This window comes from Amphiprion ocellaris, chromosome 15, assembly GCF_022539595.1.
Source record: "Amphiprion ocellaris isolate individual 3 ecotype Okinawa chromosome 15, ASM2253959v1, whole genome shotgun sequence".
Taxonomy (NCBI): domain Eukaryota; kingdom Metazoa; phylum Chordata; class Actinopteri; family Pomacentridae; genus Amphiprion; species Amphiprion ocellaris.
In genome coordinates this window covers 25,657,957-25,674,810 of record NC_072780.1, presented here as the reverse complement: position 1 = coordinate 25,674,810, position 16,854 = coordinate 25,657,957, and the positions used below count along the sequence as shown (strand labels likewise).

The window sequence follows — 16,854 nt, the reverse complement described above, 5'->3', positions numbered from 1 at the left end:
AGTCCACGTCATCATCGTCGTGAGTCCCAGAGTCCACGTCATCATTGTCGTGAGTCCCAGAGTCCACGTCATCATTGTCGTGAGCCCCAGAGTCCACGTCATCGTCGCCATGAGTCTCCAAACCTTCGTAACCACCGTCGTGAATCTTCCCGACAACATCTTAACAGATATTCTCACTCTGATCGTTACTACTATGAGTCAGGTGACTACAGGAGACCCATGTCCACTTACTCTAATGAAGGACGCTCAAGTCACTATCAACGTAATAGACCTGTTAGCAGATATGGATCTCCCAGATACTACACACAGCGCTGTACGTTCCCGCCATCCCGCTATGAACACTCATATCGAGGACCAACTCCAACAATTCCCTACTTCGTGAATGAGGACCCACGAGAGTTTACTCGCCTCAAGGTTGCACTCGATAACCTTCTTCCACAGGATGCTACAGAACAGTTCAAATACCAGATTCTATTAGATCATCTCAAGCTGGAGGAGGCTCTTCTTCTGGCAGATTCATACTGCAGCAGCCGATACCCCTACAGTGACACTATGGACGCACTAAATGAACAATACGGTCAGCCTCACCAGTTAGCACTGAAACGTATTGCCCAGCTGATGGACGAGCCAAACATCAAGAGCGGGGATGCAAAGTCATTCAGGAAATTTGCTCTAAAGGTACGTGCCCTGGTTGGGATGCTGGATCAGTTGGGGGACATTGGTCAGACTGAGCTGAAATGTGGATCACATGTGTCAAGAGTATTAACCAAACTGCCACACCATCTCAGAGCAGATTTCAAGAGACACATTAACCCCCTTAGAACACCCATTCCCACTCTAGTACACTTGTCAGAATGGCTGGAGTATGAAGTTAGAGTCCAGGAGGACAGCTCGCAGTTCACCTACTCCACCAGCAGAGACCGCCCTTCAACCAAGAAAGAACAGTCACGAGAGGTCAGAAGTAAAGGCACTTTTGTACTCCATGGCAGTGAGCAAAAACAAGATGAAAGGAAACCGGGGAATCGTGAATCTAAGGAGAACACAAGAGAGCCCACTAAATTCTGCCCATTCTGCAACACAACACAGCATTTCCTCAACCAGTGCAGCAACTTTAAAATACTCACAAAGGAGCAAATAGACAATTGGATTCGCACCAACAAGAGATGCTGGAGATGTGGGCGTGACCACCTATCATCCCAATGCACTCTAAAGGCAAGATGCAAGAAATGCAAAGGGAAACACTTAGAGGTGCTTCATGACGTAAACACAAATCAAGATCGCACCCCCACAACCAGCAGTCCAGCTACAAATGAAAGCAGCCCTCTAGTTAATACTACTGCTGAAACACTCTATATTGACAGACCCACTGTTAGCAACAAAGTGTTACTGAAAGTCATTCGAGTCATCCTCAGGAATGGAGATGCCTCAGTTGATACTTACGCGGTGCTCGACGACGGATCGGAGCGAACTATTCTACTTCACGAGGCAGCCCAAGCTCTAGGCCTTCATGGGAGCCCCGAGGACCTACACCTGCGTACTGTGCGACAAGATGTCTGTATTGTCCATGGTGCTTCTGTGTCATTCACAGTGTCCTCTACTACCAGTCCAAACTACAAATACCAAATACAAAATGCGTTCACTGCAAAGGAGCTAGCCCTGGGAAGTCACTCCTACCCAGTAGCAGCTCTCAAGAGAAAATACCATCACCTCAAAGATCTGCCAATCCCGGCTATTGATCGAGCACACCCACTACTTCTGATAGGGTCAGACCATCCACACCTTATCCTTCCAACAGAGCCAGTCTATCAAGGACCACCAGATGGTCCGGCTGCAGTGAAGACAGCATTGGGATGGGCTCTACAAGGCCCGTCAAGACATCTTAAGAACTCTCTCTCCTCTGCACAATGCTTATTAACCACCACTCCAACCCCTCAAGCTGAACTATTCACCCACGTCGAACGTTTATGGCAGCTAGACATCTTACCATACCGGAGTGAAAAGGTCGTTACAAGGTCAAAGGAGGACTCAGAAGCACTCAAGACATTGGAAGAGAGAACTGTCAGAGTTGAAGTGAATGGTGTTCAAAGGTATGCCACACCATTATTGTGGAGAAAAGATCTGCCACAACTTCAAGCCCCCAAAGAAGCTGTTCTTCCACATTTGCGCAGCACAGAAAAAAGGTTGGCGAATGATACAAATAAGATCGTAGCTTACAAAGATGAAATCAACAAGCTTCTCACATCGGGATATGTGAAGAAAATCTTACCTGCGGAGATCGAGCGCAGTCCAGGGTGGTATATTCCCCACCACATGGTAACTCACAATGCCAAGAACCGAATAGTATTTAACTGTTCTTTCAAGTATAAAGGACTCTCTTTGAACAAGTACCTACTGCCTGGCCCTACACTCAGCTCAAGTCTTCTAGGAGTCTTATTGCGTTTCAGAGAGAACAAAGTGGCCATTAGTAGCGATGTAAAGGGGATGTTCCACCAGGTACGTCTCTTGCCTGAAGACCAGCCGTACCTGAGGTTCCTCTGGAGAAACACCAGCGCTGAGCCCCCTGAAGTGTACCAATGGTTGGTCTTGCCATTTGGAACAGTCTCAAGTCCCTGCTGTGCCACGTTTGCTTTGCAAACCCATGTGACAAGCAACAGTCAGCCCGGCGAAGACGTTCGAATAGCAGTTGAACATTACTTCTATGTAGACAACTGGCTGCAAAGTTTTCCTTCAGTTGAACAAGCTAAGTCACTAGCTAACAAGTTGCGGACTCTACTGTCAGAAGGCGGATTTGAACTCCGCCAGTGGGCCACTAGCCACCCAGAGGTGATTGCTCACCTTCCAACCGAGTGCACATCAGAAAGCGCAAAGCTCTGGCTCACACAAATCAGTCATGACCCTCAAGAATTAGCCCTTGGTCTTGTGTGGCACTGTTGTTCTGATACTTTGAGCTACAAACCTGCTCCCTCAGTCAGAGAGCAGCCCACCATGAGGGTCATATACAAAGTTCTCGCAAGTCAATTCGACCCTTTGGGATACATCAGCCCATACATCACTCGAGCCAAGATACTAGTGCAGAAACTCTGGATGAAAAAACGAGAATGGGACGACCCTGACTTGCCCGAAGACTTGCTCAAAGCATGGACATTCTGGGAAGACGAACTTTCCCAGCTCACTGACATCTCCCTCCCAAGGTGCTACACTGACTCCAATTCTGACTCATGCACCTGCAACAGAACTGTTCACATATTCAGTGACGCTTCAGAGCAAGCGTATGGATCAGTGAGCTACCTCTGCACCAGCTCAGAAGAAGGTGGCATACAAGTATCCTTCCTGGCAGCTAGATCACGCGTGGCACCAAAAAAACAGCTTTCAATGCCCAGACTTGAACTTTGCGCTGCTCTAAGCGGAGCTCAACTTGCAGCAGTGCTGAAAAGAGAGCTGACTCTGGAGATACACGACTACACCTACTGGACCGACTCTACAACAGTTCTTACTTGGCTGCAGTCAGAGTCCTGTAAGTACAAAGTGTTTGTCGGGACCAGGATAGCCGAAATCCAAGAACTCACCGATCCACAAGCGTGGCGGTATGTGGACTCACAAAACAATCCCGCTGATGACATTACGCGTGGAAAGACTCTTGCCTACCTCAAAGAGAACAACCACTGGAGTCAAGGTCCAGAGTTCTTGAGACAAGACTTGTCCAAATGGCCTGTAAAACCGGACATTTCACATGACATTCCTGAAGAGATGAGGAAAGCTGTATTCTGTGGTCACATTTCAGACAGTACAACCTCTTCCCTGCCTGACCCACTTCTGTTCAGTAATTTTCAAGATTTATTGGATGCCACCACACATAGTTTACACGGGGCGGCTAACAGAGATTACAGCCCTTCAGCAGAAGATTTCAGACAGGCTGAACTAGTAACCCTTAGAAGAGCACAGAGTGAGAGTTTCTCATCGGAAGTTGAACACCTGCGGGCTGGTAGACCTGTTCGCTCTGATAGTCGACTGTTAAAGCTGTCACCTGAGTGGGATCAAGAAAGAGAGTTGATAAGAGTTGGTGGTCGCCTCCGTCACAGCAATCTGACGACAGACAATCTTCACCCGATCGTGCTTGATCCGGCACATCACATCACTAAACTCATTATCAAGGCCTATGACCAGCAGTTGTGCCATCCTGGAGCTGAGCGAGTCTTCGCAGAGATCCGCAGACGTTATTGGGTTCTCAGAGGGCGACAAGCAGTGCGCAAACTCCAACACAGTTGCCCAGAATGTCAAAAATGGAGAGCTAAGGCAGAGGTACCTAAAATGGCTGATCTGCCCCCAGCTCGGCTCAGACTCTACCACCCAGCCTTCTATTCTACAGGGATGGATTGTTTTGGCCCTCTAGAGGTCAAGGTGGGAAGAAGAACAGAGAAACGCTGGGGCATCTTGTACAAATGTCTTACAACCAGAGCTGTGTATATCGACCTCCTCAGCAGTCTTGATAGTGACGCCTTCTTGATGTCTTTGCGCAGACTGATTGCGAGAAGAGGCAAGCCTCATGAAGTCTACTCCGACCAAGGGACCAATTTCAAGGGAGGTAGTGCAGAACTAGAGCAGGCCTTTAGTGAACTTGCCCCTCTTCTGAAAACTCAGTTGTCCTCCCAGCAAATAGACTTTCACTTTAATCCCCCAAAAGCCCCACACTTTGGAGGAGTGTGGGAGAGAGAGATAAGATCTGTCAAATCGGCTCTCCGCGTCACCTTGGGAGTACAAGTTGTCCCCGAAGAAGTGTTGAGAACTGTGCTAGTGGAGATTGAAGGAATTCTAAATTCAAAACCACTGGGTTACGCATCGTCAGATGTCGCCGATCCAGATCCCATTACACCAAACGCTCTCCTGATGGGGCGGCATGATTCGGCATTGCCTCAAGTGGTATACCCTGAGTCAGATCTTCTAAGCAGAAAGCGGTGGAGACATAGTCAAATCCTCAGCGATCAGTTTTGGAGATGTTTCACAAAGAACTATCTTCCTGAGCTACAAGCTCGGAATAAATGGACAGAGGAAAAGGATGATCTCAAAGTTGGAACTGTGGTCATGATGGCCGATCCCCAATCTCCAAGGGCCCTCTGGCCTGTCGGAACCGTCAAGACCGTCATACAAGGAAGAGACAAGAAAGTCAGGGCAGCAGAAGTTCAAGTCAAGGACAAAACTTTCGTCAGACCTGTGGCCCGACTTATCAAGTTACCAGCCTTTCCCCAAGAAAATGATTCTCAGCTGGCCTAATGGATACAAATCTGCTTCTCAGATTTGGGGGCGGCTGTTAAAAAGGCCAGGTTGTTTTAGTTTATGTGGCTTTGGCGCCCTTTAGTGGCGGGTTTGTTAATATTATGTAGTTTTAATTAGGCACGTTTTGGCCACCTAAGTTTAAGACCCACGTTACACTGAGCTAAGTGGAAGTTTAAGTTGTCTCTTCAAACCACAAAATGAACGTCTGTGCGTGCATTAGCATGTAAGTATTTTCATGATGTGAATAATTAGGCTACTTTAAGTTGTTTGTGTGTATACTTAGATTTCTAGTGGCACTATTTATAGTTTTATGGTTAACATGGTAGCATTTACTGTTAGCTTAGCACAGACAATACATGCGACCTGTACATTTATTTTCCTTTGTTCTCTGTACGTGTTTCAGAAACCACAGGCATAGACAGACACAGATATAGACACAGATACAGTCCAAGAAAGGATGGGACAATAAATTTTATAAAGATCAACTTTGGCCTGCTTCTTCAAAGACATTGAAATATTAAGTATCCTGACCCGATACACTGCAGCGGTTATCATCCACCAGTTATTACAAGTTCACCACAATAGCCAATTCTTTACAGTTACTTTGTGTCTCGTAGTTGTTTTGTCTGTCTTTGCAGTCATTTTTCATCTCATTTTGAGTTCTTTTGTGTCTCTGAATTTGCATTTTGGCTCTCTGTAAGTGTTTTGTGTCTGTAGTTTTTTGTCTTTTTGAAGTTGTTCTGTGTCTCTGTGGTTATATTATGGCTCTTTGTAGTTTTGTGTCTATTTGTAGTTATTTTGTGTCTCTTCATAGTTGTTTGGTGTCTGCGGTTGCACTGCATCTCTGTAAATGTTTTACGTCGCTTTGTGGCTGTTTTGTGTGAATTTGTGGTTGTTTTCTGTCTTATGAACTTGCTTTGTGTCTCCTTGTAGTTGTTATGTGTCTGTAGTTGTTTTGTGCATCTGTGGTTATCTTGTGTCTCTTTGTAGTCATTTTTCATGATCATTTGTAGTTGTTTTGTGTCTCTTTGTAGTTGCATGGTGTGTCTCTAGATGTTTTGCATCATTGTGTGGCTGTGTTATGTGAATTTGTGGTTGGACTGTGTCTCTTTGTAGTTATATTGTGTTTTTGTGGGAATTTCTTTGCAACTGTGACAATTGTGTGGCTGTTTTGTGTCTCATTTATCAAATCATATCATATCATACCCATAGCAACTCTTTAGAGACCACAAGAGACAAAAAATTACAACAGACACAAAACTACAAAGAGACATGACACAACTACAAAAAGACACAAAATGACCACACAGTAACATAAAATGACAACAAAGAAACATATAAAAACCAACTTGAAGGAGACACAAATTGATCACTTGAAGAGAAAATACAATTTCAGTTGACCAGGAGCCCGATGAGTCAGAGATTGACACAAGAATAGCACAACAAGTGTGTCCCAGCTGTGTCCAACACTTTTTTTGTGTCCCACATTTCAGTTGTTGTCAGTTTACATAGACTGTGCTATAAATGCCACGTCTGTGTTGTCAAAATGGTGAACACATTTTCTTAATTTTGAAGTTTGGTGCCCTTTCACAGGTACAATTTTACGTAAGTCTCAGTACAAAATAAAAGCAGTTCATTATCTTCCAGCGGTTTTTTCTTTTAGACAACTGAAAAACTAAACTTTAAATCCAACCAATATATTTTTCTTTCATCACGTACACTTCTTCACCGTATTTTTTTTTTTAGAATAAATCCACCTCACGTCTGTATGTAAGACACGACACACATCTGTTCCACAGTCTGCTCATACAAATATACAAACACCAGATTGCACATCACTACACGCCTCCTGTTACAGCTGTGGCTGCAGAAAAGTTATTCGCTGTCAGAAAAAAACTCATTGCTTTATTTTGAAATTGCTCAGACACCGCAGTGAAAACACAGGCCTGCTGAACAAATAAATACATTTAGTTTTACCTCCACCTGAAGCCTTTATTCAGAAAAATATGTTTTCCTTGCTGAAAATTCACATCTTGTGTCATTGCGAAGTGTGAAGCTCTCATGCTGGCAGGGCAGCACAGCTCTTGTATAACTGCACATAAATCACAGATTCGTTTAACTGCAGCAAGTTCCTCATAAAATTAGTGGCTGAAAAATTCCTCGCTGACTGAGAACATGACATAATGTTCCCGTAAGCAACAACCGACATGTAACACATGCACTGCACGGACAAAGAAACTGCTGCTAGCTCTGCAGCATCCTTCCACCAAAGAGCACAAAACCTTAGAATTTGCAAAAAGACAAAGCAGATGAGCATGTTTTCCTCATCTGGTCTCATCTGCTTTTTGTCTATGTTCATCTGATTGTGTCCTTTGTGGCTAAAACACTGTCTTGCATTAAATGTCTGCACCGGAAATGTTCTTTAAGCTTTTCATTGTATTCAGCTGCTGCAGACTACAAAGACAAAACAACTACAATGCAATACATAAAGACTACAGAGTCCCAAAACAAACAAAAAAGGACACAAAACACCCTCAAAACAACACAAAAGAACTACAAAGATACATAAAATGATGGAAATAGACGCATAACAATTAGAAGAGACAGAAACAACCATAGTCCTACAAATGAGCACAAAGAGACATGTTTTTGTTTTCTTTTCCTGCTGTAATTTTACATGTTGTTTTGCTATTTCAACATCTTGCACCTTTAGGTGGCTACTAACACACATCTACACATTAAAAAGCAAAATAAAGATTGCACAAATTTTATGCAAAGTGCAAACCAGAGTGTTTTCCAGCAATGACTTTTAAGAATTCTGAAGACTCTCAAAGGCATGAAACAACATTAAACTATCAAAGCAGCACAAGTGTTTCTTTTCTCTCCGACAACCAGAATCAAGGCCTTATATATATGATTTACACTAAACTGTATTTATATGAAATGTTTTTTCAGGTCATATAGTCTGTTTTAACAATGTGGATTGTTTTTAAGTGTTTTTTTTAAGTTTTTAAATATTTAAAATTTAATATATTTTTTTTATTTTTCACTGCAATATAAAGTCCTGCACCTCGATAGCAACAGCACAACCATGAATAGAAGTAGAGAGAACTTAGAAATGTCTACTGTGCAGTATGACACAGATATGTCACAAATCATTAAAAAAGAACAAAATCAGTTGGATTTTTTTAGATTTCAGCAAGTTTAATTTCTTTGACTATATATATTTTACAAATTGAAAAAAATCTGGAATTAGCATTTATGAGATTTGGGCCCACAGGTGATACCAGTACTGGAAAAACATTACCGTACTATAGATATTTTACTAATTACATTTTTAATTTGTTTTCATAACTCCGATTTGTCTCTTTTTTCTCTCTGCTCTGTGTAAACACAGCCTGCACACTGAATTTTTGTTATGTGTCTGTTGGTTGCAGTTAAGTCAGAGATAGTTCTAACAAGGAGCGCAGAATTTTTAGTTTTTATAGTATCTGGTTAAAGTAAACCATTTATTTTTGTTGAATTTTTAAGTGAGAGATGTATAAAAAAAAAGTTATTTTCATAAAATATCCCAATTTTAAGCTTATATTTGGTTATTTTTTTCTGCAAGAACAAAACATCACAGCTCATTAGTTCAAGAACAATCAGAAAATTCTAAATCTGACAATTTTTTCTGTTTTTACAGTTTCTGGCTTTGATAAATGGTGTAATTTGGATTATTCTTTAAAGATAACATGTCTTTCATATCCCCAGCAGGTTTTGGGGTTCAGAGGGTTGAAATACCTAGGCTTTCCATACTCTGAAGTTCTGCAGGGAAAATGACCTGTTGGAGTATTGGTTGTCAAAATAATGTGATGATTTCAATAAAGGATATAGCGATAAACATGAAAACTTAGATCTTGGTTGCAGCAATGTGTTTCTGCACGTGTATATGCAGGAAATAAACTAAGAAAAGAACAAGAAGGGAGTTTTAGAAGCATCATATCTAAAGATCCCTTTCCATTTTTATCTTCCTCTTCTGTTTTTTTCATTTCTGGGGTGTCCATTCAGGTATTTTTGCATGAGTTCCAAAAGCAGGTGGATGGAAACATACTCAACAGTCTCTGCTGCCCACACTCACTTTTCCTCTCAGTGCGACATCCATCCCTGGACTCCAATAAGTGGTCAGTTGCAGCTGGAAAAACACTTAACACTCTGAATCACAGTCTGTCCAGCGTCAAGCAACTCAGGGATCCATGATGCAGCATCTGAAGAGTTTTTATAGGCAGCAGGTCTGTTAATGAAACAGTTCCATCACTAGAAATCACTGCAGCTTGGAGCAGCTCCAAACACACGAGCTAACACGCTAACGCAACCTGACAACAACAACAACAACAACAACAACAACATCGAGCAAACACGGCAGCGCACCGCATCTGAAAATCGCACGGATGCCGTAGCGGACCACAACATTGTCACGTGACAGCGCTTGCGCAACAGCGGGCCTCTGCGTGGTCACGTGACTGAGCTTTCCGCTCGACGGTCGGGCAGATGAGTCAGATAAACAGCGGCTCGACCGCAAACTTTCTCTTTTATTTCGAAAACACTTCCGCGAAAAGTATTTCTGAAAGCATTTGAGGCGAGAAATAAGCTGTGCAGCAGCTGAATCTGTCCTGGCTTTAGGTTACGGACGCCTAGTTTAGAAGTTTGAGAACAGTTTCACGATGCGTGGGATCTCCGCAAGCCGCATAAAGTCAAGTGTACTTTATGCAAATGAGCTGCGGCCCACTCCAGGTAAACACACCTGGTCGTAGCTGGAAACACACTGCATGTGGCATGCTGGTCTGGTTGCGTTGTGTTTCCAGCTGCGATCCGGTGTGTTTACTACAGCAACCTGCATGTGAAGCTTTTAGAGAACGTCAGTAAATTGTAGTGTCTGTCAATAAGGGGATGTTTAGCAAGTAAGGAGTTTTGGGTGCAATTCTATATATTTATTATACTTCTAGCTCTTATTTCAACTTTAATTTAATGTTTAGAAGAATAAACTTTCCCAACAGGATTAGTGACTTTTTCTCAGCCACATCTAAGAAAATGCGGTTTTGTCCAATCACTTTCTCCTCTTCAAACGAGCAGTTTGTTTACATCTCTGTCAGAAACACACCTTAGCCCTCTGGACATCAATCCCTGCCAGATGTTTAAAGGGCATGTTATCTTTTTAAAAAATATCATCAAAATTCCACCATTTGCTTCCAAAGGCTTTTATGACAATGAGAGTATTCAACTTTCAACTCCAACTTTCTCTCTTTTAATGACTGATGGTATTATAATTGTGTTCCCCTGCTCAAATAACACATATAAGTTGTCTCTACTTCTAGTCATGATTGTTCAGTTTCCATAGAGGTGCAGGACTTTATATATTACAGTGAAAAATGAGCCCACAGTGAGCAAAGATGTGCAAAAAAAAAAAAAAAAAAGCCAAAGCTTTCAGAAACTATTTGGGGTTTCACCAGATAACTGATCTCTTTCCTAATTGATGCTACAAACCATCCATTTCACAAAGATGGCATCTGGTAAAAGTAGTACAGTCTAGAAAATTAAAAAATAATTGTATGCAAGCTGTGTCAGAATAAACTGGCAGATAACCGTTAAAACCATGGACATGTTAGAAAGTTAGTGGAGTATACTGACTTTCAATCCACTGTGCTTCGTGATCAGATCCAGACTGATCACAACCATTGTTTTCTTACTTTTGGCGTAGTTGACTAGTACACTACAATTTATATTTAAGTGACAGGAAAATGAGTCACAAGGAACATCCTTAGCCTGAAAGGATATAACTAAATGTGAACAAATGTTTCTCAGCTGAAAAACTGGAACAAATCAGACACTGACTAGAGGCGTGAATTAGTTGTGTAACTGGATATCATCTGCAGTTAAAACAACATGATCTATTCAAAGGAAGGAGGAAGCGGTTACAGGACAAACAAAAGAGGATCAAGAACAGAAAAAAATGGATTTGACATCTGGTTGCACAACAGCACAAAATAAACCTGATGAGCTAGAATTTGCATTGTTTTTAGGTTTTTTTTTTTTTTTTACATAGTTTGTAAGAAGCCAAACACACTGTAAATGTGACTGTGTAAAAACTGTAAAGGATATCAAAATATGTCTTTAGATCAACAATATTCAAAGCCTTGTGATCCGTTTAAACTCTGAATGAAGGTTCTACTGTTAAATATGCCACAGCTACAGGGTTCCAAAGGTGGCTGGGTTTTGAAAGCTGTCCGACCGACTTCATATTCATTTCAGTGGGGATTTTTAACATGTTTTTTTTTTTTTTTTTTTTAAACAAATTTCGTAAAAGTCATATGAAAGATCAGTAATAAAGACTTACCACACAATTTCTGATTGGGCTGCACATTTTGATATATAATTCATATTGGTTTTTCTTAAAGCTGTGAGATGAATTAGGCACCGAAAATTGTGTGGGAATAATTTATAAGAATAATGTTGTGTCCACAGGGGCGTTTTTTCTTGCATGGGAGCGCACTGCATCTGAATATCACCCACTTGGTGGTTGGCACTAGTAGGCCACTAGGTGGTCCCATTACAGCCCTTAAGACCTTGAGTCCGATAAAGGCGTTAGACCAACATGACCGCTCGGTCGCAAACTTTCTCTTTTATTATGAAAAAAGTTCAGTGAAAAGTATTTCTGAAAGCATCTGAGGCAAGAATGAAGCTGTACAGGTGCTGAATCTGTCCTCATTTTAGTTCAACAACGGCTAGTTTTGACATTTTATGAAGGTTTTGGGAGGCCTCAGACCTCCTTTGCATAAAGTAGAAGTCAAGTCTACTTTATGCAAATGAGCTGCAGGCAACTCAGGGGCGACATGCCGCAACAAAGTTTGAAACGCACTGCAACACAACCAGAATGCAGTGCCGAGTGTTTCACATAGACAATGAATGGGAAGCGAGAAATTGACAGATCCTGTGGACACACACCTTAAGCCAAGAAATTGTAGTAAGTGCGGTTCAGTGCCCCATTGATAATGACATTGATCCTTCTAAGGAATTTATTTTTATCAAAGATTGTAAACTTTGTTGGGTTCAACTCACCAGTATCACAGTTAGGTCCAGTCCTGCCTTCCAGACACTGGCTGCAGTCTGGTCCGGTGAATCCTCGCCGACATACACAGCTTCCTCTGACGCACCGTCCTTTGTTGCTGCAGTTACTGGGACAACCTTTGGTGGCGCAGTCCAGCCCGGTGAAGCCAGCATCACAAACACACTTCCCGTTCACACACTTCCCATGTTTGCTGCAGTTGTTGGGACATACTTTCTCAGAGCAGTCATCACCAGCAAATCCGTCGTCGCAAACACACTGTCCATTGACACAGCGCCCCCTGTTGTGGCAGTTTCCGGGGCAGGAGTTATCAGAGCAGTCATCGCCAGTAAATCCATCATCGCAAACACACTGTCCGTTGATGCAGCGGCCCCTGTTGTTGCAGTTCCCGGGGCAGGAACTTTCAGAACAGTCATTGCCGGTGAAGCCGCTGTCACAAATACATTTACCGTTAACACACCTCCCATGGTCATTGCAATCATTAGGGCAAACCCTCTGAGAGCAGTCTGGCCCGGTGAACCCAGGGTTGCACACACACTGTCCGTTAACACAGCGCCCCCTGTTGTTGCAGTTTCCTGGGCAGGATTCGTCTGAACAGCTGGGACCTGAGAAGTTGCTGTCACACACGCACTTGCCATTCACACACCTGCCTCGGTTCTTGCAGTTGTTGGGGCAGGTGCTCTGGGAGCAGTCGGGACCGGTGAAACCAGGATCGCACACACACTGTCCGTCAACACACCTCCCGTTGTTGTTGCAGTTTCCAGGACAATCTGACTTGCTGCAGTCTGGCCCGCTGTAACCGGGGAAGCAGATGCACTTTCCGTCCACACAGCGACCCTGATCGCTGCACTCGTTGGGACACTCAGTCTCTGGTTTAATGGAGCAACCACCACCTGAAGGGCAAGGACAGGTTTACTGTTAGTTTGGTTTACTAATCAATCAACATATAGAAAAACATACATGTAGGTATTATTTAATTGTATAGAAAAAAAACAATGAATGAAATGGTTAAATGACCCATATTGTGCCACTTTTCAGCAAATTAATCAAAGTCTCACATGTCCCCAGAACAGTCTTTCAATTTTTCAGCTGAAAGTAATGCAAAGATGCTTCATTTCATTTCCTGGTTGTAGTTTCAGTTTCTGTAGCTTTAAATTCCACTGAGCTGCTGCTGTCCACACTCCCTTCAGGAAGAAGACTCTCTCTGCATCTGTACACTGAGCAGACAGCTATGAATGAATGTGTGAGACCAGCACTTCTGTTGCTTCTAACTTTATCTCTGAATGATTGTTTCATATGGAAATATCACTGAATTCACAGAACAGCCAGTGTTTTTACTCATCTTTTGAAAGTTTGTCAGGCAACATTTTGCATATAAAATCAGTTTTGAGTCACAGCTTCAAAGTCTGCTGTTCGTTTACATGTCATCTTAACAGGTTGTGCTTCAGTTTATCCTTAAGAAGACCGCAGACCAGTTCGGAAGCCAGCGTCTGTGGCGACGTACGCCAGGGCTGCTGACGTGCAGCGGAGATTGGAGGCAAGGAGCCGAGGTAGGGGCAGAGGGGAAAAGCTCCAGGAACGAGCCAGGCAAGACTGGGCAGGCAGGGGGGAGTCCGGAGCTGAAGCAGACCAGGGCGATGCGGCTGGCAGGGAGCCAGCAGAGACAATGATCCAGCAGCGACTCGTGGGGCGAGTCCGGCTTTAAATGCCGCTGATGAGTGATTGGACACAGCTGCGCTCTCTCTGCAGCTGTGTCCAATCGGCCGGGATTGTCCGCTGGCCAGGGGTGTAGCACTGAGGAAGGAGGGACCATGTAAACATGACCACATAAGGATGTAGAACAACCAAAATGAGACACAAAATGGTGTCAAACAGACACAGAATGGCTACAAAAAGATGCAAAACAATCGAAATGTGACACACGATGACTGTGATTAAATGCAAACAACAATAAAAAATTTGTAAAACATTCAAATTGAGCCACGAAAGGCCAAAACTGGATGAAAAACAACCACAAAGAGATGTAAAATGACCTCTAAGAGACAGAATGATCAGGAAGGGATAAAATGACTACAAACACAAAAAATGACCACAAACAGATGTACAAATTGTCAGGCCCGCTTCTGCGGGCTCCAGATAGTGCTCTCCCCTCCCCCTGCCCTTTCTGTTTCCTCCTAGGTGTGCTTGGCACAGAGGCTGTGGCGGCAGGTGATGGCAATCAGTGTTCAGCATCAACAGAAGCACGAGCAGGTGGAGCTTGGCCAATCAAGACTCTGCTGCATCTCTACTGCAATAAAGCCAGACTCCACTCACCACTCATCGCCAGACCGTGAACGATCAATAGTCGATCTATGCACCGTTCTCTCCAGCCTCTGATTCCTGGAACTTCTTGTAACTGCGTTTTTGTTTCTTCCTAGCCTGGACTGCCACCCGCTCATGCTCAGCCTGTTCCCTGTCCACCTGGATCACCTGGCTTTCTGGCTGCTTCGGCTCGTCCGTTCACTACTCACCTGCCACAGCTCCTCAACCGCCAGTTCCTCAGGATCTCACTCACCTGGTCCATTATCCTCCCTCAACCTCCTTCTCAGAAGCCCCCCTTCTCAAGCCTGTTGCCCCAGCCTCCAACACCAGTTGCACACCGTGTCACTCTCAGCTGCTTCAGACCTAACACCCCTGGCGAGAAGTTTCCCTGCCCTTTTTCGCCCTCTGTACAGTTCAGCTAAGTCTCAGTCCAAGCACCCCAGATTAGCGAAGTATTTGAGTTGTAAGAGTTTCTTGATATCTAGTCTATTGTTCTGTCTAGGTTAGTATAGTTAGAGAATTCGGTAATTTCTGCGAGTGTAGTCACTCTTCTAGTTCTGAAGTTTTGGTTTCTTTTTCAGGTTAGTATTGGATGTTGATATATTCCTGATTCTGTATTTCTAGTGAGTGTAATCACTCTTCTGTGCCTCGCTTTCCTGCCTAGGTATTACCTTCAGTGGGTGGATTAAGTCTCGCTCTAGTATCATATTTGTATTCTTCGGCAACCCTCTAGGGGCTCTCCTGAGTTAAGTCTGTGTCTGTAGTCACGAGTTTCTGAAATTCACTTCCAGTTGTAGTTCTCCGGTTCTGTTCTGTAGTTCTGTATTCTGTGATACTCTGTAAATAAAAGCCTTTATTTGACACGCTCGTTCTCCATCTCTTTTCCTGCACCTGAGCCTCAAAGAAACAATAACACAAATGACCTAAATGAGACATATAACAAGCATAAGGAGATGCCCAGTGACCATGAGGAGACAGAATGGCTACAAAGAGATGCAAAACAACTGTATTGTGACATATAATGAAGTAAACGCAAATGACCATAAAGACATGCTAAACAATCTAAATGAGCCACAAAACATCCATAAAACAAAAAACAGAACCATAAACTAATGTAGAATGGCCACAGAGAGACAAAATGCATACGAAGAGCTGAAAAATGACCAATCTGGGACTAAAGGCAGCAATAAAGATGTGCAAACTGACCACAAAGTCACACAAAATGATCAAGATGGTGGGGGTGGGGTGTGGGGGGTGTGGGGGGTGTGAAATGATGCCAAACATCTGCAAGATGGAGAGCTGAAGGAACAAAATAACAAATCACATCTGCCTTTCAGGCTGGGTGTCCTGCCCCTCTGTGGGACGAGTAGGTGGACCATTAATTCATGAAACTGTGGTTTATATCACACAAATGTGGCTTTAAGAATTTTGAGCACATCACAAGCTATAAATATGTGAAATTAGAAGTTTATACGTCCAGTTGAAATGATTGAAATTAGAGCCCAATGCTGTTCCTGCATGAGTTTTTCCGGGTGTAATCCTCTGTAATTAGAGTGTAACGCAGCCTTGTTTTGACTGATTATCCCCCCTTGTGTTTTCAGAGCGTTGGGTTGGGGGGGGACATGGGAGGACTCGGAGGCTGAGATCACACTGGGCACGCAGCTGGAGACGCACTCATCCAGCGGTGTTTCCATCACTTCACAGGACGTTACAGCCACTGGTATTCATTTCCTGACCACTTACGCTAACCTTAAACCAAGTCTTCTGCCTGAAATGTGATCACTTACATTATGAGGACCCTTTTTTGAGCACCAAATGGAAATCAGACCCCCACAATTTGATTTATATCCCTGCAGCTCAAAGTGAAACAGTTACACACTCACACAGCTCAGTTAGCTCATGGTTCAATCCGTGCCAGTTTATCGTGTGATCAGATTGATTCCAACATAAATCCCACCGACAGAAGTAGAATATAAACTCCACCGTGGTTCAGTAGAAGTTTGAGGTGCATTTAACTGACACATGCCTTACCACACATAAAATACTTAACATGTGATGCACTTTGTAGAGTGAGAAAAACAGCGTCTCGAGTAGATTTTGTAGTATTTTCCTGCACCCACTGCGTAATCGACTGAAATATTGCACCTTTTTTTTTCACTTGGGCTGCAACTACTGATTAA

The 16,854-nt window shown here is 43.3% G+C and overlaps 1 protein-coding gene across 2 annotated transcripts in view; it reads right to left on the bottom strand.

The window, feature by feature from the left end:
- LOC111580937 (tenascin-X) overlaps positions 1-16,854 on the bottom strand; it is an 86,839-nt gene that overhangs the window by 47,085 nt on the left and 22,900 nt on the right. For both annotated transcript variants that reach the window (XM_023288889.3, XM_035956629.2), the window contains exon 5: positions 12,367-13,266. In XM_023288889.3, the coding sequence (XP_023144657.3) occupies positions 12,367-13,266 (900 nt within the window). The remainder of the gene's footprint in view (positions 1-12,366; positions 13,267-16,854) is intronic.